Source organism: Alligator mississippiensis, chromosome 3 (assembly GCF_030867095.1).
Source record: "Alligator mississippiensis isolate rAllMis1 chromosome 3, rAllMis1, whole genome shotgun sequence".
Classification (NCBI taxonomy): domain Eukaryota; kingdom Metazoa; phylum Chordata; order Crocodylia; family Alligatoridae; genus Alligator; species Alligator mississippiensis.
In genome coordinates, this window is record NC_081826.1 from 283,002,763 (window position 1) to 283,029,915 (window position 27,153).

General features: G+C 41.8%; 1 protein-coding gene across 5 annotated transcripts in view; it reads right to left on the reverse strand.

Moving 5' to 3' along the window:
• Positions 1-3,055: 3,055 nt before the first annotated feature.
• The window catches only part of NEDD4L (NEDD4 like E3 ubiquitin protein ligase), a 352,508-nt gene continuing 328,410 nt past the window's right edge, over positions 3,056-27,153 (reverse strand). For all 5 annotated transcript variants that reach the window (XM_059725264.1, XM_059725263.1, XM_006268859.4 and 2 more), the window contains 7 exons: positions 23,746-23,819; positions 20,453-20,513; positions 19,548-19,607; positions 17,857-17,964; positions 16,048-16,144; positions 15,029-15,101; positions 3,056-9,960 (listed from right to left, as the gene is read on the reverse strand). In XM_059725264.1, the coding sequence (XP_059581247.1) occupies positions 9,858-9,960; positions 15,029-15,101; positions 16,048-16,144; positions 17,857-17,964; positions 19,548-19,607; positions 20,453-20,513; positions 23,746-23,819 (576 nt within the window). In that variant the 3' untranslated portion in view covers positions 3,056-9,857. The remainder of the gene's footprint in view (positions 9,961-15,028; positions 15,102-16,047; positions 16,145-17,856; positions 17,965-19,547; positions 19,608-20,452; positions 20,514-23,745; positions 23,820-27,153) is intronic.

Consider the following 27,153-nt stretch of genomic DNA (forward strand, 5'->3'; position numbering starts at 1 on the left):
CCCAGAATTGTTGTCCATAAAGTACTATGAGACCTGACTGAATACTTGTATGTTCAACCAAACTGATCACCGAAAATCTCAATTCAAAATCCAAACAGGTCCCCTTTATAAATGAATCCTTTATTGATTAATGGCAGATATTCCCAGTCATTAGCAGCAGTCAGGCATTTGTTGGTGGTGACTTGTACTGTTTCTGGGAGATGGTGGGGAAAATTTAATGTTTGCTTATCATTTTTGTCATCCCAGAGCTTTCCTTTACCTGTATTCAGTGCCATCCTGCAGCTGTGGTTTGGAAATATGTAGTACTAGATTTACATTTCACTTGATGGAGATTTTGCTGCAGGATAAAACTGCTCCAAACTGAGCTAACAGGGTAAGTCTCAAATCCTGGAGTGAGAGCTTGTTTAGAGGTTAGGTCAGGGAAGTATGGGACAGTTTAATTGGAGACCCCCCTCCCCAACGTACCCTTAGATTTAAGGCTAAGTGATTCATTTATGTTACTTCTCAACTACCTTAGCCATCATAACTAAAGAAACGTGGAGGAATGGGCCATGCTGGAACTGAAGCACAAAGTTCTTGTTTCCTGTTTACCAAAATGATCTTCATATCTGTAATGCATATAATTGAAGCCACTGTTAGTGACAAAGGATATAATACTTGGGACTGATGTATTGTGTAGTTTGATTGTAGCACTGAAATCTGAATCATAGGAGGATGAGCTGGATAGCACCAGTATAGGCTTGGCACGTTAAATTAAGACACTTTCTTTTACTCCATATTTTAAGATAGATTCTCATGGTCTGCTCCAGGGGCCAGCAACCTTTTACAAGTCATGGGCTGGAACAACCCAGCCCTGGTTTAACATGGGCCAGGTGGCTTCAGTGGCATATCAGTGGCAGGGGCTTTCCTCACAGGGGCCTGGCAGCTGGGTCTGTAAACCAGGTGTCTGTAAACTATGTCCACAAGGCAGCTGCTCCCCTGCAGCTACTAACTGCCCCCATGTTGCAGCTGGGGAGGGGGTGGGGAAATGTTGGGGGAAGTGGTGATGCAAATGCAAATTACTGTTCTTGGTCTTAGAATGGATGAAGAAAAACCCCTGCCACTGACATGCTGCAGAAACCACCCAGCCCACGTTGGGTTGGAGCTGGGAGGGTGGGAAGAAGTGGCAGCAGCACAAGTGTAGCTGGATGCTGCCCAACACCAATACAGCCTTCCAGCCCTGCAGGCCGAATACAGTAGTTCCATGGGCTGGGCTAGATGCTGCCAGCCCCTCTGTGTTTGCATACAGTAAATTTATCACTGAGCTTCAGTTTATAGATATTCAAGAATGTCAGGTTGTAAATTTAAGGTAATAGAAGTAAAATCTGCAATGGGAAGATCCAACTCAGATGTAAGGTTTAAATATATAGATACACACATTTGTGTATGTGTATGCATAATGTACTCCCCAATATATATAGACACACATACCCATATGTGTGTGTGCACGCGCATAATGAACCTCCCCCCCAATATGATCTCATACACAAATAATCCCCGAATAAGATACTCACTAGGGCTGTGCGAAGCTTTGCTCACTGATTTGATTTGGCGGGGATTCAGCCAGATTCAGCGGCCGAATCTCCGAATCAAATCAGGAGACCCTTTAATTTCTTCAAATCAAATCAAAACCCTCCAAATCTATTTGGAGAGATTCAGAAAGATTTGATGATTCAGACATAGACGCAGCTCTGAATGTTTTTTCTACATACCTCAAGATACCAGGCAGCTTGCGAATGCCGAGATGCTGGGGTGGATGAAGCATTGCACAGGAATGCAGGGAGGTCCCCAGCGTGCTCAGCAGTGGACCCAGAAGCGGACCAGAAGCACTTCTGGTCCACTTCTCGGTCCACCAGTGAGTGCGCGAGGGACACCCTCCTGCCGCTCATCTCAGTGACTGGTGCCTCCTGGGTCTGGGGGGGCACCCAGGGTCCCCCTGCAGATGATTGCTGAGCCAGGGAGGCACAGGAGGGTCCCCTGTGCACTTGGCAGCAGACCCCGAAGTGGACCGGAAGTACTTCTGGTACACTTCTGGGTTCACCGTTGAGCACACGGCAGGGGCGCATGCTCCTGTGGGACACTCCATCCACCCCACCATTGCAGCTTTCACGAGTCACACCTGGTACCTCGAGGTATGTAGAAAAAAACATTTAAAGCTATGTCTCTGGTCAAATTGCTGATTCTCTGAATCAGCACTGAATCTTCAGATTCAGCCAAATCAAATCAGGACAGTGATCCAAATCAACGAATCGAATCACTGTCCCCATTTCGGGCCAAATCCAAATCGAATATGGTCCATTTCGCATACCCCTAATGCTCACCCTGTTTTTGAAAGGCAGAATGAAAAAAAGATCTTTCCTTGTATTTAGTGGGAGGCGGCAGCTAGGGAGCTGGGCCTGCTCATTGGTCTGCTCCCTGTGGGTTGCACGTAGACTTTATCATATTTTCTCACATACAATGTGCACTTCAATTTCCAGCTGCTGATTTTGAGGGAAAAAAAAAGGCGAGTGCTATATGTGAAAAAATATGGTATACATATTGTAGGCATATTGATTCATATAGGAGCTTAGAGATAACTACATAAAGTTGAGTAGTTCAAGATGAGAATTGCTGACTTTAAACCCACTTGGAAGCAGTTTAGCAGGAATTACCCTTCTGATCCTGAAAACAATAAAGGACCAAGTAGGCATAGGGATACAGGGGCAGTGGGGAATGGGGGGTTAGGAGAAGAGGAGGTTGTATCTTGCATACTATGGCATTTCTTCAAAGAAATGTGTGTAGTGGGATTCATAATATCTACTAATTATTATTAATATAATAATCACTTACGAGTCATCAAGTTTAAAGCAGAAATCATTTTCTAGAATTTACAAATGCTTGGATGGTAGAACTACTTGAATAAATTAAACGGTAGATATTACAATGATATTCACTTACTTCTGCAAATCAACCAAAGAAGGTTGCTGGAAATTCGGACTTGTAACACAAGTTATTTTTTAAACAAAACAAAACAAAGTTTCAATTAGACAAACCATGTATTTGAAGTATAAAATGTTCCAGCTTCCATAATTCTTTATTAAATATTTAACAAGTTGCATCATTTCATTACAACAACTTCATTTTGTCACATTGATCTTTTGCTGTCAGGAAAACAAACTACAATTCCCTTCACTTCTCTTAAGAAAATAAATGGAAAAAATGATTTTGCCCTTAAACAAAACCATCCCCCATTGTTTATCAAATCCAACCATATTTTAAAGCTTTTTTGATTGTGAAAATGAGTCTTGTTTATACGTAGTTTTGTTTCTTCCTTTTTAAAATCAATTTCAAGGTAGTTTAGTATTGTTTCAAATAGCCTCATATTCTGAAGCAATTTTACAATAAAAAGTTACGAAACATTGCAAAATTTCATCTGGAATGTCTGAAACACTTTTTCACCTTTGGAAGTAGTCACCATTTCAGGTTTCAGTTTGAATAAAGGCAAAGGTTCACAAACATAGAGCTCAGCAACATCACCTTCTAGAGGTTTCTACTGGGTTCTGGGAATCAGAATGTATCCACTATGGCGTGGTTTTGTTGAAGTTGCAGTGGAGACAAACTGCTTATAATTCTCTTTAAAGCCAATTATGAACTCAGAACGGATTAAAGAAGTATAAAAACGCAATACATATATGTTCAACTGTATGTGAGTACATACTGTGTATATATGTATATATAGTGGTAAAAAAAAGGAACCAAGGCTACATTGAAGCTAACCTGAAGAAGGAAAACATGATGTCGTAAATGAAAGATCAAAGTAGAAAGACCAGGATGACCTAGAAATACATAGCCATGATTATTCATGGTTTGTGCTTATAAAAAATGTGATAGCAATAAAGGTCGTGCAGTTTGACAGACCTGAGGGATATAGAACATTAATATGGTTAAATTCCAGTTGTATCAAAAGTTTCCTCAGTGCATTGCAAACATGCATCACTTTAGTGCAACATCTTTGAATACATGTCTGATGTGAGAGTAGTTTTTTTTTAAATTTTGAAATTCTATACAAAAGAAAAGCTTTTTGCTATGAAACCAAACAAATGGATGCTTGCAAGATGTCTAATCTGGTACTGATTTTAAGATTTTAAAAATCATTTTCCATATTGAATATTCATCTCTATTTCTATGAACATGCTGTACTTATTTATATACATTAAAAATATGGTTCAGATGACTTACTTTTTCCTCCCAGTTTTAAACACAAAGGGTAAAATTCTGGCCCCATTCAAGCTGATCAGAGCTTTCCTGTGGACTTTAAAGATGCCAGAGTTGCACCCATGTCTGAACAGGTTTAGTAACTCAAAACTGAGATTCGTGTTTGATGCAGAACTCTGCAGCCATAATCACCAGCCTGGAAAGACCAAACACATCACAGTAGCAGTGCATTTCTTTTGGGTGAACTGAGATTAGGTGTGGTACCAACTGTGTGGTTAGTCTGCATAGCAGCACCCTCTACTGATGTATTGGAAAACACTGCATGACAGCACATAGCGAGCCCACTCGCATAAAAAAACGATTCAGAGGCAGGGATGTCAGTAGGATGAGAGACTTTAAAAATAAGCTCTGGTAATATAATGGATTAGCTGCTTTGTTAACTTTAGAATAGAAGGAAGATAAGAGGAAGAAAAGATGTCCAGTCATGAGTTTCCATTGGCTAGGAATGCAAGATGGAATTATTGTGTTTTGCTCTATATAAATTAGCACTCTTACTAGAAAACCAGAGATCTAAAAGACTTGATGTGAACCAGAAATGACAACAACAGAAGTCCCATCTTGTCCTGAAACTTGCTAAAAGTCTATAAACTACTTGCCTTAATGTTTGTGCACAAATGGACAAATCAGTTGGGGGCAAGATTTTTTATGGCCACTGCCTTCTTGACTCCAAATTATAATTTGGATGGATCTATCGTTTAGAATACAAACTGTATTGCAGTACTGGCTTTGTGATTAAGGGGGTGAGCTACCCATACATACTTGGTCAAGGCAAATTAAATCTGAATACAGAAATTAAAAATTAAAGAAAGGCACAGTGTTAGGGCATAGGTTCCAATGGACCAATTTCCTCATTAACTAAGGTTTAATAATGAGACAATTAGCCACTTTTCAAGAGAACGTTCTTGAAATCTGGTAGTAAGGGTTCCAAACAGATTGCTAATAGGCTGCAGCATGTTAGAACAGGAACTCCAAAAAACCTTATCGTGCATCATATTAGACAACACTAAATTGTCAAATACACAGCTCTGCTACAGTAATCTGTAGTATAGAATCAAGTTCCTTTAAAAGGGTTGCTGAAGCATAATATTGTATGCCTGTACCCACACAGGTTATTGCATAACTGAAGATACTTCCCTGGGTTAGAGAGCATACTGTACAAGTCATATTAGCCTTTTCTGTTGTCACAAGGGGTTTGTCTATCCTGGAGATTTTAGCCACTGAACGCGCAAACAGAAGTGACAATTTTTGCTATATCTGGCCCCTGAAAACACTCTGTGACCAAACGGAAGTGCACAGCTGTAGAATGCTTTAAAAGGGCCCCATCCCATGAAAATCTGAACCCTCATGAAATGAGGGTTCAGATGAAGACACTCCAAAACAGAGTGGCTTCAGTAACTTGTGTCTGTGCGCAAGGCTGGGCTGACAGCAGCTCAGCCCTGCTCCAGCACAGTCTTCAGAATGGGAGTGAGGAAAGAGAGCAGAGGGAGTTCGGTCTCCTTTTACAACATGTCATTTTGTCATAGGCAACAAAATGACATGTTGGTTTTTTAGCTGGTGATGGAGGGTGGGGTGGGTAGATTGGAGCCTCCAGAATGAGCTCTCTGCTTCCTTCCCCCCTCCCATTCTGAAGACAGTGCCAGGACTGGGAGGGGTGTTTCTAGGGGAGAGCAGCTGCAGCCTTGCCACTGGTCTAAACAACAGCTGGATTCCCCACTTCCAGGACTCAACAGCAAACTTCTGTTTGGTCCAGTGGATCATTGAAACTCATGGTGTTTCCTATGAAGCGCCATGAGTTACAATGGGGAGCTACTCTTGTCTGTGCCTTGATGCAACTACCTTAAGAATAGCAATTTGTTTGCAATGGTGCCTAGAAATCTGCATCAGTGCAGTTACATCAATATAGCTATGTTGGTGGCTAAACTCGTTATAGATAAGGCCAAGGACTGTTATTCAAATGTGCCACTTAGTAACAGCCTGTTAGCACTAGCCAATGAGAAAGAATGTTTATGGCAACATAAAAAGCTTTGTGCAATAAAGAGATCAGACTGGACAATTCACTTTTCCCATTAAACAATCCACCACCACAGTAGGCAAAATGACTTGCTGATCCAATAATAATGGATAGGTCCCTTTCTGTGCTGTGAGGTTTGAATTCAAGGGACTCTGAGGTTATGTTGACACAAGACAGCCTTGGATTGCATGGCACTCTCTTAACTGGGTTGGGGTGTAGGAGGAGGAGAGCTGTGTTAGTGCACTGTTCTTTTTCCACTAACAGTGCTTCCAATAGTAGAGTTAGCCCTAGATTAGCTAGGGACATGATCTGCCCAGGCTGCACTTGGGAAGCGTCTTTCTAGCACAACTGAATTACTGTAGGTTTAGCTACCTCGAGTGCAATGTAGCAGCTCCATGCACTTATCTGTGCTCGAATCAGAGAATACAAAACTTCTCTATACACCTTTTCTTGCACAGCAAGGTGTGGACTAGCACCTACTGCCTGGGCTTGCCAGGGACTTAGGCAGCTAGTCCCTGTTGATTCACTTCTATTGTTGACCAGACTAGCCAGATTAAATATTTCTTGGACTTGTCTTCATGTGCTGCAATCATACTTCCTGACTATCGCACACAGGAGAAGGGATTGTTACATTTTGTTTGAGAATGGTTTTCCAATGCTGAATGTGCCATAAGCACATCCATGCTGATTTTTTCAATACACTGAAACTGACCTTGGTGTAAAAATACATTACTGAGGTCTACCATTTGTTGGAATTTCTGTTTTAAAGTCATGCATCTTAGCAGATCTGAAAAGACAGTAGCTTAATCTTTGTAAAAACTTGATCTTAAAATGTTATACTCTCTTGTTTGATAGTCCCCAGCTCTACAACAGCATTTGTCTAAAAGGGCTTTGATATAGGCAGGCAGTTACAGTAAAAGCTCTGTTATCTGGCATCCCCCGGGAATGGGGGATTATGGTTAATCAAATATTCTGGTTAATCAAATGTGCACCGTCTGGTGCACTCCCCGGCATCAATTTGCAGGGGGCCCCGTGCAGGTTGCTTTTTCCCCGCGCAGGCTGCTTTGCCCTGGCCCGTGGGCCAAAAAAGGGGCGAAGAAAAACTCAGCTCGTGGCGGCGAAACGGGAGGTCCCCTGGAAGTGGTACTTCCGGTTTCGCTTTTGCCGCATCACTCGGATGCCAGTTAATAGTTTCCTGGCTAATAAAGTGCTGGTTAACACAGCTTTTACTGTACTGCTAAATCAGTTTTAGAGGCAGGAAATCAGGGACAGAAGCAAAGTCGCACTGAGCGAGTTTGGGATTATGCAATTTGACCAAGCCTCTCAGACTGAGAAGAACTGAATGTCAAATTGCTAGATCACATCTCCCTTTATATGCAAGTGTTGGGTCATATTTAAAAGTCCACAATGTGAGTTCAAGGCCCATTGGCTTAAGAATCTTATACAGTACTGTACTGAAATGGAACCTCCAAACATACAGAAATGTTTCCATTTAAGACTGCCCAAAGAAAGAACTGACTCAGAACATTTCAGAGGTGATGCCATGTGGTAGCTAGAGATGTTTGGCACATTGAATTACATTAAGAATATCAGGATCACAACCCACTCCAAAGGTCAGAAGCAATCACAGTAGTGTGATACATCTATTTGGATCCAGTCCACTTCATTTTCATGTCTAAGTTTTCAAATCACCAGACAAAACAAAAAGGAATGTCAGAAAATAAATATAATATAGAAAGGGAATCAACCTTAATCGATGTAGCAATTAAACCACTCAGAATTTCTACATGCACCTGTTGGCTCTTCACCTATTGTCAGTGCACTAAGGTGACCTCCCATCTAGGCAAAGTTCCACCCATTAGTATTTGCTGAATGTTAATAGCTTTGATAAGTTTCCTTAAAGTAGCTTTTACAGTCAGAGGTTATACTCATTAAAGTTCCCTGCTAGCAATTACTGCCTCACCCATTGCTGGTAGTGAACAGTATCTGCTATGTGAAAATGGTTCAGTTCTTGCACTCTATCACCTTGCTTGTGAGTAACGATCAAGTGGATTTTTAGAAGTGGTGAAGTACATGGCAAAAACTTACAAAGCTGAACGTAATCAAATTGCTAAATCTATACCCTCCAGTCTACCCTATCACTGCGGTAACCATTTCACTTCAGTGGATCAAATGCAAGTTTTCTCTTTCATCTTTAATCTATCACACAACAGATGCAACTCAGGCATTATAGTTTAAGCATGCAACATGTCATAGGTAACAAAATTGATTAGATAGCTGTGTATATTAAATAAATCTTTGTGATTGAGTAAAAAATAAAATCACAAAAACAATTGGTGAGAACATGTCTGCAGGCTCAGCTCTACATCTGGATTTTATACATCAGCAGCAGCCAGATTCACAATTGATAGATATTGCACCAGAAAGACATGTGCAGTGAGAAGGAATATAATCACATTAATGTTTAGGATTTAAAAAAAAAGATATGATCTCCATGTGTTACATAAAGTGCCTTTAGAGTTGGTGCAGTTAGAAACAAAACAAAACAAAACAAAAAAATGTTATTTCGATATCATTAGCAAATGCATACAAATAGGTTGACAAAAGAGATCTGGTTTCCACAGTTCCAAATCAAGCAGTGCCAGGTTTCATTCAAAATGCCTCCATTGCAAACAGTAAAGAGGAAAGGATAATAAAAGAATCACTGTACAAAGTTAATGATAGGGTTAAGCATCTTCTTCTATAATGATGCCAACCCTTTCCCAAAAGGCTTTATAGCACATGTAAATATTACCAAGGAATAATGAGGCGATTTCTTTACTGAACGTGAGATTTGGCATGCTATGTTACGATCCTCTCTTAACTTACAACTATTCTACTGATTCATACAAAAATGTAACATCCAATCTGTACTTATTCTTCTGGGTACAGAAAATATTAATGTGCTCAGTGAAAAGGTTTTAGATTTGCTCTGAATATATCCCATTTGTAGAAAATTTCTGACATAGGTTTCTTCTACTTTTCCAATAGGTTGGAGACAAGGCTCAAAATGCACTTTGAAAGTAAAAATGCCACTGGCATCAAGTCCGGTATGAAATTAAGATAAGAAAAATGCTCATTTTTCCAAGCATATGATATTTTTAATTGTAATGAAATAAAATCTGAAAATGTCTAAATCAAGTAAAAAGTAAACATGAGCTGTAATACTATACCTGTAAAGTGATTAATTCCATTCATTGTCATTAGAAAGTATGTAAAATATTTATTAAGGGCTTTGCCTACAGAGGCACAACATAAATAGAACAAGTCCTGCTGAAATGTAATCAGAGTACACATCAACCAGTCGGGTAATTTGCTGTGGAAGTGTCAGAAATACTATCCACAGGTTCTAGTTCAAAACTTCTGAATTTAGGCAACTGCACTGTAGAAGAGATTTGCTCCATGAACCAACATTGTGCAACTGTTCTGTCATAGTCACTCACTGTCCGTTAGGCAAAATTCAAAAGTGCAAGCAGAACTTGCTCAATGGAAAAAGAAAAAAAAAGTAGCTGTTTTAATCCACTCCTTCAAATCCTTGAGCATTTTCCACCGCCATAAGAAGTTTCTCTCGTAAATCTTCAAAAGATTCATAAGGAGGTAAGTCAAGGCGATTAAAGCTGAAAATGAAGTAGAAAAAGTATCACTAAAAAAATCAATTTAAAACTGACAAATAACTGCATATGGTTCAATAATTTATTACGATTAATCATTATAGTATTCTTATTGGCCATGATAACAATAAGTAACAAAAACAGTAATGAGCGCAACAATAATAATAATACTAATAATATGGAGGCTACCTTCGCCTGTGAAACCTATTGTCCTTTTGAAAATAGGTCTCTGGTGCCCTTTTACACTCAACTTCTTTCTGTCCCTGCACTGCTAATAGTAGCTGAACCCAAACCTTGGTTGTGCTTAAGTTCACATTCACAGGTAGCCAGGTGATTTTTTCCGATTTAGACCTGAGGCTGGAAAATTGTTAAAATTGGCTTGGCTTAAAAAATGGTAATTTTTAGTTGCATGTTTTAATAGAAAGTCAGGCTTCCAAGAAAGTTTCATCATTTTCAGAGCTTCAGCAGAGATGCACTGAATTTAAAGGACAGATGTTCATCCTCTGGAGATAGCTACACATGGCAGGCAGCAGGCCCACCAGAAAGCCCTTGGAGAATTTACTGGATAATGAAAACTGTTCTGTAAGATATCTGGATATATGCATGGAAAACCAAAAAATTTAAATTGCTGCTACAGAATACTGTTAAAAAACACAGATAAAGGAGAGCCCTATCTTCTAAATGCTGTAAATTTTAAAGTATTTTTAACCAGATGTGATAAAAAAAAATCAATGACAGAAGTTGATTTTTTCATTTAAATTATGCTTTAAACAACAAAATATTTTTTAAAAATCTAAGAAATGATTTCCTTAAAAAAAAAAAACCATTTAAAATGAAACCTGAATTTAACACAGGAGATGTCAGGGCCCAAACTTATTATAATCCTTCAAACATTTAAATAGTAAAAAAAATACTGAATCCATAAGCAACCATCAAAAGCTCTGAGTTAAAGGCTGTGTGCTCTTTAATATGGCAAAGGAATCGGGGAGGGATAACAACTAACCCTTGTGCTCAAGCTTTATAAGAGGGTGACAACAGATCATGTACTGCTTTTACAACTGGTTCCAAGAACGAAGGCTACCATGGGGGGCTGTGCTGCTGGGTACAAAAGACTAGTCAAGTCATCACAGGTGTTGGGACCAAACCCCTAGATTCCTGATTTCAGGAGCCATTACCATGCATCTTATGAGTGTAATTCACTAAACTCATCTAAGCAGATTATTTCTGCTTAACAGTGTCTCCCCCTACTTGAGATCCAACTGACTCTGTTTTTGTAGAAAAAGTATGTAGCAGTTTACATATCCAGATAATTTGTTTGTTTAAAGAAGATAATAATGAGTCATTTTGTGCATATTGTACAGTGGAGTTGCATCTTACGCAGGGGTTAGGTTCTAAAGTCAGCGCGTTAGGCGAAAATCGTGTATAGTTAAAATTACCCTTGATAATCCCTTAAATTGCCCATATTGGGGGGGTCATCAGGGCTTGATGTTGATCCAGGAGACGATGGGCCAGGCTTGGGTGATGGAGAGTGAGTCGCAGATGAAGTGGTTGGCTCTGGTTCTGGGCCATGTTGTACGAAAAAATACATATCTTTAAACACTAGAATCACACTCAGCGCGGCGAGATGCTCACATAATGAGAGGCAGGAACTCATTGAGTGGAATAGCAGGTGGAATCGTCCGCACTATTTAAATTATTTTTCTCTCTCTTTTTTTTTTTTTTTTGCCGAGTGTGTATAGCTGAATTCACGTAAGTTAAATGCGCGTATGATGCGACTCCACTGTAGTCACTATTTTAATATACCTTCCTGACACAAATCATAAGTAAAGTTTATCTAGCCAATGAACAATAGAACTTTTGGCATCTTCTAATATATTCGTACTATATGGCTGATAAAAATCAGAAAGTATCAAGTTTTATAATTGTTTCAATAAATGCATATATTGATAGTGTACCTCCTGAATCAAACCTAGTATTAAAAGGCCTATTTGCAAGTCTGTATGTTTTACAGATTAATGTCAACCAATGAGAATGTGCCTTTCTTAAGAAAGTAACTGCAATACAAATGAAAGAATTGATTAAACCAATTACTTAAAACAAGGACTTTCTATTTGTTTGTTTAAATGATCTTACAATAATTTAAAATCCACCCACAAACCCTCTAGAATTTTTATTACATTTGTATTAGAGGAATTCCTAAGCGAAAAGCATTCACAGCAGCAACTAATCTTTCGGTGCTTTTGCTTCATAGCTTTTTAGTGCCTGTCACCTGTGGGTTTTGGCCATTTTTTGGCCAACTTCAGGCAACTGAGCTGTGAACTCACATTTTTAGTGAATTGTGACATGACAAGGGCATACGGAGCCTCTTGAAACCAGCTGCTTCTGTGCAAGGTGTTTTCCTGTGGCTGTGCTTTGTTCAGTATTTTTCAGAGAGCTAATTCTATACCCACTTTCCAAGGAAGAGAATAAAAATCATTCATGGAAACTGAATCCAGGCACATGGTGATGAGAGCAAAAACTGCCTGCAGAGCGGTACAGACTGGGGGAAAGAGGGAGGAGGAGAAGGAGAGATTCCTGAAGTGAATCCCAGCACAAAAGAGAGAGATATCAACTCCCTATTTGTATTTTTGCCAATCTTGCTTTCCCATGTCAAGTATCTATTTCAATTCATTAGTTTCTCAGAACAAAAGAGGAAAGGGTGATAAATTTGTAAGACATAGAACAAGGGAAGGAATAGTAATGAACTGCCAATGTGAAGTACTTCTGTTTCTCTTGCTGTGCCCCTCAGGAGTACACTATTCCCCCTTTGTGCCATCTACCTCTCACTGCAAACAAAACCCCATGCATTACCCAGTGTTTTCTGAAGCTCACCATTTCTATCAAGTGGCAGAACTGACTTTAAAATGCCAAGGCCTGAGATTCAGATTCCTTTAAAATCAAGCAACTGTTTTAAGACACAGAAAAATATGTATAATTTCTCCTGATTTTCTTCCCCACAATATTTGACAGGAATCTTAAAGCTGTTAGGACTGCTGAGCTACAGTTTTCAGCTCTGTCACTGACTAGGGCTATATCCTATTTCTCCTTTATACACCTAAATGTCATGTATGCAAGGCCCCCTCTACAGATTTTACATTTATGCTGTGATTAACCCGTTAATCATGGCATAAACGGGGAACTGCTGTATCCAATTTAAAGGTGCCATAAAATGGGAAACAACCCATAAAATGTTCCACATATAATATAGAACATGTTTATGGCTGGTCTGTATGTCACCTTATATTGAGAGTGTGGCCAAGGCTGAAAATCAACTGATCAACCAACAATCAATTGACCCTGGTGCAGTCTAGCCCCAGGACTGACAATTAGTTGACTGCCAACCTCTGGTCCAAGGCTGATAATTGGAGAGTTAAGGGGTGATGACAGTTCTCCTACTGGACATCTTAAACTTTGTACCTGGCAGTTCTAGTTTGGCTGCTGCATATGGAGGATCAGAAGCTCCCAGAGGGAGGGAGCTCACGGGTTAAAAATCCCTAGGAGTGGGAGGCTCCTTGACCTCCCCCTGTAAAGCCCTGTGCCTAGCAGCCCAGCCACAGCTGACTGCATGTCCCGACAGCCCTGGAGGAAACTGACCCAGGACTGTCCAAGGTTGGGGATGACACTCAGCTAATTGTTGGCCCCCCATGAGGCTGTGGCACCTGGTGCTGAGTTTGCCAGCACCTGGTGCTGAATTAATATTCTGGACTCACCTGGCACTGGCAAGTAATAATGGTACAATCAGGATCTGATCCCCAATCCCAAAATCGTGCCTCTTGCCATACGCATGTGGCACAGAAAAAGGCACGATAGTTGGGATTGGGAATCAGATCCCACCGTGCCACTAAATGAATGTGTGCCAGAAGACCAAAGCTTGTTTAGGCCTTTATACAAGCTTTAGATTTTACTTCCATTATTGGCAGGTATGTGTGCAACTGCCCGAAATAAAAAAGGAGGCAGTGGGGGAGCTCTTCCATTTGTTAACCAGTAGCCTGGTCATTATGGTACTTGTCCATGGAGCAGAAGACCCAGATTCTATTCTAGGTCTCGCTTATTTCTCAACAAAGTGCTCCAACCACCAAACCATGGGCTACTTATTACCCAGAGCACCCCTCATCCCTCTTCTTAAAGCTGGCCAGTTGGGCAGCAAGGGAAAGTATAAGGGACCAGGATGAGCAAACCAACGGGCATGATAGAAGGGTGTCATTGTAGAAGGTAGGGAGGGGCCCCGAGTTCCAGGCGCTTTGCTTGATCAGGATTTGGCAGGACTGATTTCTTATATATTTGATGAAATATGTTACATCTGATATAGAGAAAAAACTTCAAGCAGAAGGCATTAAAACTATTATAGAAGACAGTTCCATCTCATTAGCATGGTAGTTTAATTGCCAAGTGCTTAAGGCAATTTGCAGACTAATGGGTGCATTCAAATTAGCAAATTAACATTGCTATCTTAGGGGTAGCAATTTCTGGAAATAAAAGTGTGAAATAAGGTGAAAAAGCTGTCAAGCAGAATCCCTTCTGTGAGACAAACGCATTTGAATATGGCAGCAGCAGCACAGAAGAAACCTCTCAACTTTAAAATGCTTAGAACACAGTCCAAGAGAACATAAACAGTCTGTACCATAACAAAGTGACCTGGTATCAGCATGATTTCAACCGTCTTAAGTGAATCTATATATATTTGTTTCAATAAAAATGTCTGAACCTTTGGTATGCTGAAGGAGAGGGTTAAACAAAGAAAACTAAGAGAAGTAATTATTATTCACTGATGTTGAGCCTTGCTGGTTCCTGGAATTTTTCAGGTTTCATGCCAGAGCCATTGTAAGAGTACATAACTCTAAATGCTTAGAAATTTCTAGCAGTTAGTGCCATGATGGAAATTATCCCAATTCTATAGAAAAGTCCCTTTATAGGTTAAAGGCAAGATTTTCAAACCAAGTTCAGTTCAGTTCAGTGTCAAATTTGTTCAGTGGTGTCCATTCTTTTTTGGCCGTGCAACAATCCAGAAATGCCTTAATTCTATGTTCTCACTTACCATGTGTGAGCTCTGGGCAATTTATCAGGACTTCCCCATTGCTCTATTGTAAACAGCTGAGGACCATTTGAACCTGGACAAAAAGTAAAAACACACGAGGATAAACAGTGGATTTGTGATGGGGCTGCATAAATGCTAGAGCCAACAATTAAATGTTTGCACAAATTACAGGCTAGGTTCTCAGCTGATGCAAATTTGTGTAATTTCATTTCACTTGAAAGCTACATTAAAGCAGTGAAGGACTGTACTCTGCATTTGTAAATACTATGCACTTGTTATTCCATACACCTGCAATGAATGTATAGCGTGCCAGAAACATGAATACAAACCACTGCTGCAAAAGTAACGTGTTTGTGCGTTTCCAACACGTGGAAGCACCACATGCACGTACCCTATACAGAAATAAAATGATGATTCCTGCCAAGGACAAGCTGCATGTATGCACTGATGTCACTGTGGGACTAGAAATCCTTCTGACGCACGGGCCTGACCTTGGTCATCTCTCTACATTTCCTGTCAGGGAGGGTTTAAAAAGTCTCCATAGGTTTTCAAGAGCTAGGGACAAAAACATTCAGTTTACTTGGGCTCAAAATCTCTTTCACAATTTCCCTGGCTCCCCTAACTTACAGGTTTCCCAACTGTCACCTGGGGCAAAATTCTGTTCCACCTCTTACGTGTTTAAGTGGACTTAGGCACCCAACTGTTATTTTATTCCTCCCTCAAGTCCCTGAAAATCTTGCTCAAGTCTCTAAAAATCAACGAATATAAAAACTGTAATCTTACCCATACGGCCAAGTCACAAAAAAGCAGGGGGTTAGGGAAAGGACCCAACTACGTTTTGTAATAACAGTTTTTCAGGGACCTGGGTAGAGTGAAACAGTATTGCATTCAGGTCCCTAAGTCCATTTGGAGGTTGGAATAGAATCTGATCTCATCACGTCCATCAATGGTCTCAATGTTTCAGAGAAAAGAGATTTTAGAGCTTAGATGCACCTATGATCAATCCATTATTAACTCACCGTAAAGTTCAGCAAATCCATTCATAGGCACTCGAGATGTCCCCGTAACAAACTGCAGTAACCGGATACGTTTCTCAGCATCCATCAGTAACACAGCCTATTAACAAATGTGTACAGTCACTATGCTTTTTTACTTCATGCCACAGGGTGGGCTGTCATCAGCTAGATTTTTTTTAACCAATTTTTATTTATATTGCAGGAACTTGACAACATACTTCAAAAAGAGAGCCGTACAGTGTTTATGACCACAGCCATGAAACCAGGCTTTCTAGTCTTAGCCCGAAGAGACTTCTCTCAGTTGCCACTGTTAAAAAGAAAACGTCACACAGCTGTCTGCTGTGGTTTGAATGAGCTGGCATTCTTTTTGGTACAATCTGTACAAACTACTACAGCACACCAAGCAGGTGAATCGCATCAGTAATCTTCCTAATGGAAGGAGATTACAGAAAAGCAAATGACTGAGATTCCTCAAAACAGTCAGTGGCTACTATGTTCTACGATATTTGATTAGTTTCACTTAACAGACAAGATAAATTTGCTAGAGTCAGAAGACAGAGATGGAACGCAAAAGGGAAAAGAAAACCAAGTGGACACTGCATTTCAATGCCAAATTATTATCCATCTTACTGTTCTGAGGTGGTAGGCTTGTATCTGTCTATTATGGCTATTCTAACCCCTTGATATATAAAAAGGGCAAGAAAGCACTGACATGTTTTTGATCTGCTGCTTTTATGTAAGGCAAACATCTCGATGTCAGTTTCTAGAATATCAGTCCCAACTTTTTCAGTCTTTTATGCTCCTTCCAAGAAGGAGCTCTCATTTAATGAAGCAGACACTGCTCCCTTCCTCATGAAATAGCCCAAGAAATACAAGTTCATCTTCAAGTAAGAAAATAAGTACAAATGAAGAATGAAATTTCAGAGAGCCACAGAGAATGGCTAAAGGGCTGAACACACAAACTAAACTGAGATTGTAGGTTAGACCCCCATGCTGGTACAGGCACAGGTTAACACAGGGCAGGAAACAAGATGGATCCCTTTCTACTGTTCCTCAAAGAGGACATGCTCCTAATTTGGAGAGGGGAAGGGGAGCAAAAACCCAGTAATATTAAAAAGCCACTGGCTAGCTGAAGTGTGCATCAGATGGATTTAAATTATGCGGAGAAATCTAGGGAGACAGAAGAGCTAGAAGAAACCCAGTGATGGTAGCAGAGAGTGAATCAGACTGACCTTCCCATGGCAAAATGGGCTGTAGGTTTAGAGGCATCAATTAATGGGGAGAGGAAATAGCTCCTCTTCCATGAGGTAATGAAGAAATATTACAAAAACTGAACACATATCATAGGGTTAAACAGTATGCACATGGATACACCAGGCGTAGGATGTGGGTTGTATGTAAGAACATAAGCAAACCCAAATGAGTTTAATGGCCATCATTAACATCTATATTTCTATGAACATCTGTAACCCTATAGAAATATTAACCAAAAGTCATTCAGCTAGAGACAGGCCTGAACCTAAACCCCAAATTCAAACTTCATGGCTTGTGTTTAGATTTAATTTACTCTATCTACTAAGACACGTATCGATAGTAATTGGGAGCTTTTCATCATGGTTGTCCACATACTAACACACATAACAATAGTAATTGGGAGCTTTTCATCATGGCTGTCCAGCTTGAATAAATGCTGTTCAGCACCCTCATTGAGGATAAAAACCTCAGACCTGACACTACTGTATGCAGTATGATGCTGTACATTTGACTCTCAGAAATACAAGTATAATAAACAGAATGTGGTAAATGTATTACCTTCCAGAACCACTGGATTAAAGGATGGTTTGGACAGTATCCGTTCTTGTAGATCGTATGTTGTCTCCAGTCATTAACATCAACATCTCCAAGGCCACACATTAGTAACTACATATAGATGTAATTGTTAATAGAAAATAGTACAGTAAGGAAACCACCGTACCTATTCTAACCCTTCTCTCTGCTGTCTCCCTGTTTTACACTGCTAAGCAACGGAAATACAAATGCAAAGAGAAGTCATACTGTTTCCTCAGTAGAGTTCTCAAAGTATTTTCATGTCCCTGTAGTGCAGAGGACACTATAATTAATATGGTTGCTCCACAGAACACAGACTACATCTTTTATTGCATTCAACATAAAACCACACAAACTGCCAGCATAATAATGATGGCCCTGGTTCAACAAGCTATTTAAATTCAGATGCTTTAAAAGTATGCACATACTTAGGCATCTCACTGAATCAGGGAGTATATATTTTTTTCAATTCAATGAAAAGCACTTCCCTAAACTCCAGTCATTCTTATATGAAAAAGAGATTCCTTAGACTAAATAACTAGAAAGAAAACCTTCCCACTCATTACTAATTAGTGCATCAGCACCCCCCACCCCCTCCCAGTATGTACTTCTGGACCTGGGGTGGGCAATTATATCAGCTGGCAGGCCCCTTAACGAGTTTTGATGAGCTGTCAAGGGCCACACAAAAAAATCTTTCAAAAGATATTTCAACAAATTATAGGTAAGAAACAAATTATATACTAAAAATCAAACTATAACATATAGTTCATATAACAAATCTACTATAACATATTTTAATTTTATTTCAAAAAAGATTTTTTGTCCTGATTTATGTTTGAATAGTGTATATAGAGGCAATTGCATAATAGCTCAAAATAAAGTCTTACTCATATATATTGTGTCTGGGGAGGCTGAGGGGTTGTGTGAGGGGGGTGGGTGTGCATTTGTGAGGTGCTGCCTGTGTGCTAGGTTCCAGGAGCTGGCTGGGGAGTAGGGGGGGCGATGGAGGGCAGGGAGTGTGTGCAGCAGAGGTCGTGTGGACAGTGCAGTGCAGGTGATGTCTGTACCCACCCTGCCACCTGTGGCATTTTGCATGGGGCTGAGCCCTACCTGCTCCTTCCTGGGGCAACTCACACTGCCTTCCACCCACCCAGTGCAATGAGTATACAGCTCCAGGCAGCCAAGTGAGTGAAAGGCAGCCAGGAGCTGGAGCCCCACATGCTGGGGCAGGAGCTGCCCAGCTGCAGTTTCCCATCGCCTGGCTGGGCACATGGTGCCCAGCACATATTCCCATGGCCACCATTGCTTCCTTGTGCTATCTCCTGCCTGGAGTGGTGCAGCAGGACCAAGAGGAGGAGAAGCCGCTGGAGATGGGGAGAGCCAACCATCACCTGGGCAGCTGCTGCAGTAGTGGGAGCAGCCTTGCTGGGAAGTTGTGGACACTGGCTGGGGGCATCAGTGGGTGTGGGCGGGTGTGCAGCACAGACTGACTTAGGTTGGAGCACGGCCCCATGCAGAGAGCTGCGGGCCAGATGCAATCAATCGGTTGGCCAGTTCCAGCCCACGGGCCACATTTTGTCCACCTGTTTTAGACTGTTCAGTCCAGAATGGAGAATATCTAAGAATAATGAAAAATGCTGATCTTCTGTCTCCAAAAGTCATTTGAAAATACTAACCTCCAGCTCATTTTCATCAAAAATTTTAATCAAATCAGTAGGTAGGAGTTCTGTGAATCCCTGAAAGAAAGAAAAAACAAAACTCAGTCTTTTCTTAGAGCTAGATTTAACGTTATCTAATGTTTATTTGGCTGATATCCTTTAATTTCTGAGTAATCTTCCTCAAGATTAAGGTACGTTCCCATACCAGAGGATTTTTGAACCAACAGATGTATGGGGGAATAGAATTTTTCTCTTCTTCCAACAGCTTTAACTACTATGTGGATTGCATAAAAGACAAACCAGGAAATTATTCTGATGAGTAAATTATTGGGCAGGAGCAGGAACCAGTTGAAATCAATTTGGTGTTCTGTTAATTAGTGACTATTGCAATATCAAAGAAGCCAGAGCCTGAAAAAATTTGTGGCAGCAGATGGAGCTGCAATGAAATTTGAAATACTCAAGGGAGTATCAAAATGTAGGATCTGTGGATTGCTGTGTTCCAGGATCCATGATTGCAAGGAAAGCAGTGGGGCACACAAGCATTTATGGCTGGCAGCAGAAGAAGGGAAGGGCATCGAGAACCGAGAATAGTTGAGGGTCCCACAGGAGAGAGGCAGCATTAGAAATCTATCATTTAGAAGTCCGGGATTACTTAATTTCGAAGATGTTTTAAAGTTAAAGAAAATGGATACATTGGTGGGAGGAAGAAGGGGGTGTAATACTGGAGAACAAAACTCTAAAAATGTTTTCATGATTGCACTAACTTTTCTAAGCATTAAGTCCTTTTGTGATCATGCCAAATCTCTCAATCCCAAATCTGACACTTGAAAAATTCCACACAAAGATGAATCTGGTCCAATCAAAATCAGTATCTATTAACTAAAAATATCATTTGGAAGATAACAGCAGCTAATGAAACTTACCTCCAAAAAAGCATTCATTTGTTTCTGAACTCTGTTTACAAACCTCCACTGGATGACTAAGCTACAGTAGATAAACAAAAACACTTCCATTAGAAGATAAAACAGAACATACAGATAGTTTAACTACTCTACTGAAGCTCTAAATGAGATGCTGGAAACACTGCAAACACTGCTATAAAAGTAGCAGAGCATATAAAAGGAAAAAAATCTTCTAATTCATGCTGCTGTTTTGAAACCTACTGAGCACACGATATGTTTGTTAATTACTCAAATGTTCTTTGGGAGGAAGATAAGATGGTTCAAACACACTGATGAGAATAAAAAAGTAATTCCAGTGAATATTTTTTCACTTTAGAATTTGACAATAAATGTTTTGCACATATGCTTAAAATTTTTTAGATATGACCTTTCCACATCATTAAAAGGTTTTCGGTACAAGTACAGAGATGACACAAAATTAATCTTTTTGTTCCTATGGAGATTAAATTTGAAGTAGAACAAGATAAAACAGCCGGGTCTCTGATTAAAATAGCTTAGAATCTCTATGACTAACATCTTTAAAAAAAAAAATAGAGACCTAAAGTTAGCCTTCTAGTTTCATATCTACCTTTATTTATTTTAGTAATCTAAATAAGCATTCTCTTTTCCAAATTACCTAACGTCTAGAAGTTTCTAATGAATGGAAATACAACTACTTCTTGTATTTAAATATGGGCTCAGGAATTTAAATGTAAAGGGCTATTGCTTAAAGACTTGGCTTCTATGTTCATATATGTAGCTCCACGTTGATGTTATGAAAGTTATTCCACTCATTCAGTTAAAAGCAGAACTTATTAAAGATAGCTTTAGGCTGAATTTCCATTGATTAGTTTTAACCAATGAAAAAGAGAGAGGCCAGGACAAGAACTCAGCATGTCCTTCTTCCAAGTCAACTGTTCTAACCCCCAGACCAGGGGTGAGCAAAATAGGGCCTGTGGGCTGGATCTGGCCCAAGTGACTGGATCTGGCCTGTGGCGGCCCTGCAACAAATCACATAAGGCTGAGCCCAACCTGCTCCTGCCAGGGCAGTGTACACTGTGCTCCTGCTCATGCCTGCTGGCCCAGGCCCTGATTAGCATATGCAGCTTCTGGCAAGGCTGTTCCCGTGTGGCTGCAGCTAGCCAGGTGTTGCTCTGCCTCCCTTGCCTCCAGCAGGAGACACTCAGCTGAAGCTTCCCCTCCCACCTGCCTGCCTGTGAGCAGAGAAGAATAGCACCCGGCCAGCTGCAGCCACACTGGGAACAGCCCTGCCAAAAGATGTGCACTGGCTGGGGCCGGGCTGACAGGCATAGGAATGTGGTGCAGGCTGCCTGGGCAAGGCTTGGCCCCATGTGGAGCACCACATGCACTGCCCAGGCAATCTCTGCTTCATGCACCCCCTGGCTGGCTCCCAGGACCTAGCACCCAAGCACCCCCCCCCCCCCCACCACATATGCACACCCCTCCCCCCACACCGCAGGGTGTGCAGGGAGGGGACTGCAGCTCAGCCTGGGCCCAGGCCCCAAGCTGTCACTTCTCTGACTTGGCCCCATGATCTCAGCCTTGCCCACCCCTCCTGCTTCCAAACACTATTCCCCAACCACCCAAAGCCCCATAGGGAGTTTTGGTGAGTTGTTGTGCAGAAGAGGGGTAGGGATGCTGATCTAACCTGTGACAACTCATCAAAACAACCTATGTGGCCCTCGAGTCGCAAATAATTGCCCACCCTGGCACTAGACCATAAACGCAGATGTCCTCTGGCTTTCCCTCATGCTGTAGCTACAGATGTATGCACCCTTTTGCTGTCCTCCCCATTCCATGACTCTTGCATTCTGCCATGTGCTGCCCCTACACCATGTGCTGCCCCTGCACCTGGACAGGGAAGGGGCTAGCCAGGGATCAGAGTTTCCCAGATGGCTGTGTCAGATGCTGGCAGCTGGCTCTGCTGGCAGCCATGTAGCCAGAAGCTGGAGCTCCCCCTGGTGGCCACAGGGGCACATGGCAGGACTGCAGGACCTGGGACTAACTTTAGTCCCAAGTCCCATCACGTGTAGACACCTGCCAAACATCACTTAATGCACATTAAATTTAGTCGCACTTAAATGCACATAGTGCGTGTGTGTTTATGTCAATATGTTTATTTACATACATATGAGTATGAGTGAGTGTGAGTATGAGTACGCACCAACTTGAGCATTGGTAGTGGAGAGGGGGGAAAAAAATCCCTCAAATTTTTATGGGAAGTTCTGTTTTTGTTTTTTTAAGATATGCTAACTACATATTGTGAGAATACAACCATGATTTGAGAAAGTTCACAAGTAAAACCTACCTGCTCTAGGTATTTGAAAATATCTTGGATATTCACATAGAAAATATTTAAATGTAAGCATAACTCAACATATTTGCAGAGAGTTTTTCTATATTACTTTGCATATAGGTGATAGAAAATATGCTTTTATGAATGCTTAATTTTTGCATCTGAAAATATAGTTGTCAGGCAAAACACTGTCAAAAGGAAGAGAAAAGCAATTATTTTTGTAAATAAATTCTATATGGCAAAAGCAGCAGTTGAGAAAATAATGAAAAGGGAGAGCAATCTGGAATTTTTTGGTTCTCTCTCCCCATCATAGTCAGCCAATCATTACAAACCTGCAATATAAAGTAAAATGCAGCAACTTCTCTTTTTACAAGTTCAATTCAAGGTTAAACAGGCATGTAACACACAAGCACCTCATTAAATTGCTAACAGTGTGCTGAAAAAGGTAATGTCATATAATATATACAGGAAAATGTTGTTTGTGTCCTCTTATTAATAACTTAATTTAGTCTTTATTATTTGCCTACTAATTGTATGTCTTAATTAGCTAGGCTGTTCATTCTTTATTCTTTTTTTCCATTGAAAATTGTATGTATAGAAATAAGATGTTATTGTTTAGATCTAGACCTGTTTCTGGTTTGGATTTTATATGAATAACTAAACCACCCAGAATAGATAGCGACCCAAGTCTTGACTGTTTGGTTTGCCAAAATATCAAAAAGAAAACTAGTGGTATGGAGTTCTTTAGCCTTTGGTATAATTTGTAGAATGATTTAGAATATTAAAGTTCAAACAAGCAAAGAACCAGCTCTTAGAAAATTGATGTTAACAAAAAGAATTCTTCTCACTGACAATCTGTCTCCAACAGAATTTATATTACACAGTATAGTGCCTTATGCATTAAAACCCTTTTGTGGTCTGTTAGATTTTAAAAGGAATGCCGTAAGTACATACGTACTCTATATATTCCCGTTTGTTCTCATTTGTTACCATGATTTCTGATCCATTAGGCTTCAAGTCAACTTGATAAGTCTATTTCAAAAGAAAAAAAACACAAAACAGGAAATTATTTCCAGAAATATTTCACACAATATATTATCTTTAAGCAGAGTGCTAGAAGTTCACTGAAAGTTATTTTTTACGTATGAATCTATTCAACTACTTCCTTTAATGAAAAACCCCTCTCTTCCCCATTTTCCCTGGTTTTGATTGTCTATTAAAAATGGCAAATTACTTAATAATGCATCGAGATGCTTCATATTTAAAGACAACATCACTGAGGATAACTTGCTGTATGATTTAGGAGCTTGAATTATATACCATATTTCAGTAGCAAATGAGCAGATGCGGCTACATTTTGTGTTTACTATTCAAGCTAGTAAAGAATTAAATTAATGAAATTCAGTAAGAAATAGTTTATTGAGTGAAGAACACAGATTGGCTGTGTAGTGAATCCTGGATTATTCTCCCCCCACGCCCCGAGACATATCCCAAGACATTAAATGATGCTTTGGACTGTTCTACCGACATTACAATATCGGCTCGACTAGCAGGGGAAGGATTTTCCTGTGTACAGTCACCAGTAGGTTCACTGGCAGATGCGCCTGGATAGTTCTACTAATGTTAATGACCGACTCACACTGGATACTAAGTAATGTAAAGGTGGCACCACTGCCTTCATCTTTCTTGAACTGCACCAAACTCTGTGCTTCATACAAAGCTGCATTCAATTTAATTTCTGATTTAGTAAAGAAATATTAAGTTGGTTGCAAGCACTTTTTGGGAACTGCTGACCATCCTTCTTTTCCAAAGATAAACCCAATGCAAATATTCAGAGAGCAGGTTAATAAGGTTGGAGACAGTGAAGCCTAGATTGTTCTCCTCTCTTCTCCAAGCACAAATGATCCCCTTTATCCTGAAGAGAGATGTTACTGATTTCTATGGCCCAATTTCTCCTTATTGAGACTGCTTGTGGGGGCACATTTCACATGTTTGGATCAGTGCAGGGGTTGATGATGGACATCATTCCCTCACGTGCCCTGTGGATCTCATGAGACACTGCTTTTTCCACCAAATATGTGTAGTCCCTTATTAGGGTGTTGCTAGGGGCAGAGCCTGTCCCCTATTATTAAGCAGAGCTGAAATTCACTTCTGAATTCTCCCCCAAAAGAGATTTCACACTGAAAGGCTAAATAAAAGAAACAGTCAGAAGACTGTTTATGTGGATGACAAAAAAGTACTGCAGGTTAGACCAGTGGTGCTCAACCTCTAGTGCACGGGGCTCCCCAACATGGCAATTAATGCTGCCAAATTTCCAAGCCTCGTGAGGCAGGTGACAAAGCCCCATAATCAGGTCTGAGGCAGCACCTGCAGACCCAGGGCAGTGGGCCTGATCTGGTACGTGCAAGACTGCAGCTGGGATGGCAGGCCTAATTTGGCATTCATGGGGCTGGGGCCGGAGCCAAGACCAGGAGCTGTAGGTCTTATTCAGCTCACTGGGACTAGGGCTACACGCTGACCCTATTGAAGCCAAGTATGCGGGGGCCTGTCACAGAGCACTGAGGTGCCCTGTTCCCGAAGAAGGGAAACTGCTAGGGCTTCCTCCCTAGTAGGGAATAAGGAGCCCAGCTGTGGGTTGCCGGGGCAACCAGGGAAGGTCAGCTGACCAGAAGGGGCAGGGCCTAGCTCCCTTATAAACCCTGGGGCTGGGGCCAGAGTCAGTTCCCTGCCAGCGGCCCAAGGGGAAGGAACTCTCTCAGGGAAGAAAGGGGAGGCCGGACTACAGGAGCAGCGTTTTGACACTGCTGAGGGAAGGAGTATTCCCCGGTAGGCCCAGTGTTGTTACAGCCAGGCGGCTTATGTTTACGTTATAGCCAAGAGGCTCGAGTTTCTGTTGTGTTGTTGTTTATAACCGGTGGTTTGGGTGAGGCTATTAGGGGTTGGAGGAGGCCTCATAGGGGACTCACAGTGGAGTGTGAGGACCCCAGTGCCAGAGAGGGCAGCATTGCAGAGAAGCCCCCGGAGCGGGGGCAGCGTTACGGAGAAGGCCCCAGAGCAGGGGGCAGCTTTACTGAGGAGCCCTAGAGAAGGGGGCAGCCTTACTGAGAAGCCCAGTGTGGGCAGTGAGCCCCGGAGAGGGGGCAGCATTGCTGAAAGACCCCAGAGAAGGGGCAGTGGCTGAGAAGTCCCAGTGTGGACACTGAGGCCCCAGAGAGGGGGCAGCATTGTTGATCAAAGGAAGGAAGGCCCGGAGAGGACAAACAGGGGCCAGATTGTGATAAGGCCAAGACATAACGGCTATTCCTTCGGCAAGGTGTGGACTGCGGTGTAGGGGAGGAAACGGAGCCGTGGATAGCGCCCCCTGGCAGCGGGCAGTACAAGGGCAGCCTCCCGCTAATTAACATCAATTAATTAATTAACAGCAAGGCATGGCAGGCGAGAAGGTGGGCGGCTGCCCCAGGAACAGGTGTGCGGGCCACATTTTAGCTCGGCCCAGAGTGGATATCTGTTACAGGGCCCCAAGGGCCCTGGCCCCCCTCAGGAAGAGGACAGGATGACCACCTGTCCTTAACTGGGCAGGACAGCACTGAAACAGGAACATCAAGTCCCCATCCCAGGCTGCATGACTTCAGGACAGCATTTATCCCATATTGCCAGTATCATGCAGGGATCCAGATTTTCCATTCATTGCAGAAAAACATGGAAAATGGTGGGTCTCTCAAAGGGCTCCACGGAGTAGGCTGCAGGCTGTGCCATGAGCATATGTCCACATGCACACATGCATGTGGCCAGGAATACAGCTCCAGGAAGCAGTGGAGAGCAGTTTCCCCAGCTGCCTGCAAGGTAATTCTATGGGGGGAGAGAGCAGGGAGTGGGGCAGATTGAGGCCCCCACAGTGAGGAAGGGAGTGGGGAAGGGGCTGGGCCTGGGAACACTGCCCAGCCAAGGTGGTGCATAGGGCCCAGGGCTGGGATGGGGAGTGGGACAGAGCCACAGGTGGCTCATACAGGGGGCAGAGGTACCTCCCTGCTACTGCACACACTCGCAGGAAGTGGGGCACGGGGGGGCTGCTGTGGGGTGGGCAGGGGATACCCTGCCATAGCAGCTCAGCTAACATGGGGCTCCTTGGGGGAGGGCAGCATGGTGAGGAGCCCCAAGCCTGAAACAGGCACCCTGCATCTGTGTCCCCCTGCCACCCCCAGCTCTGCTCAGCTTTGCTCCAGTGGTGTTGCAGGTTGGGGGGGAGGAAGAGGCATCATCTTAGGGCCCCCCCCAGTAAAAATAAAAGTCAGTAGTTGGCACCTATGGTGACCCCATGCTGGGTCAGACCCATGGACCTATCCTGTGCACTGGATCCAGCCCACAG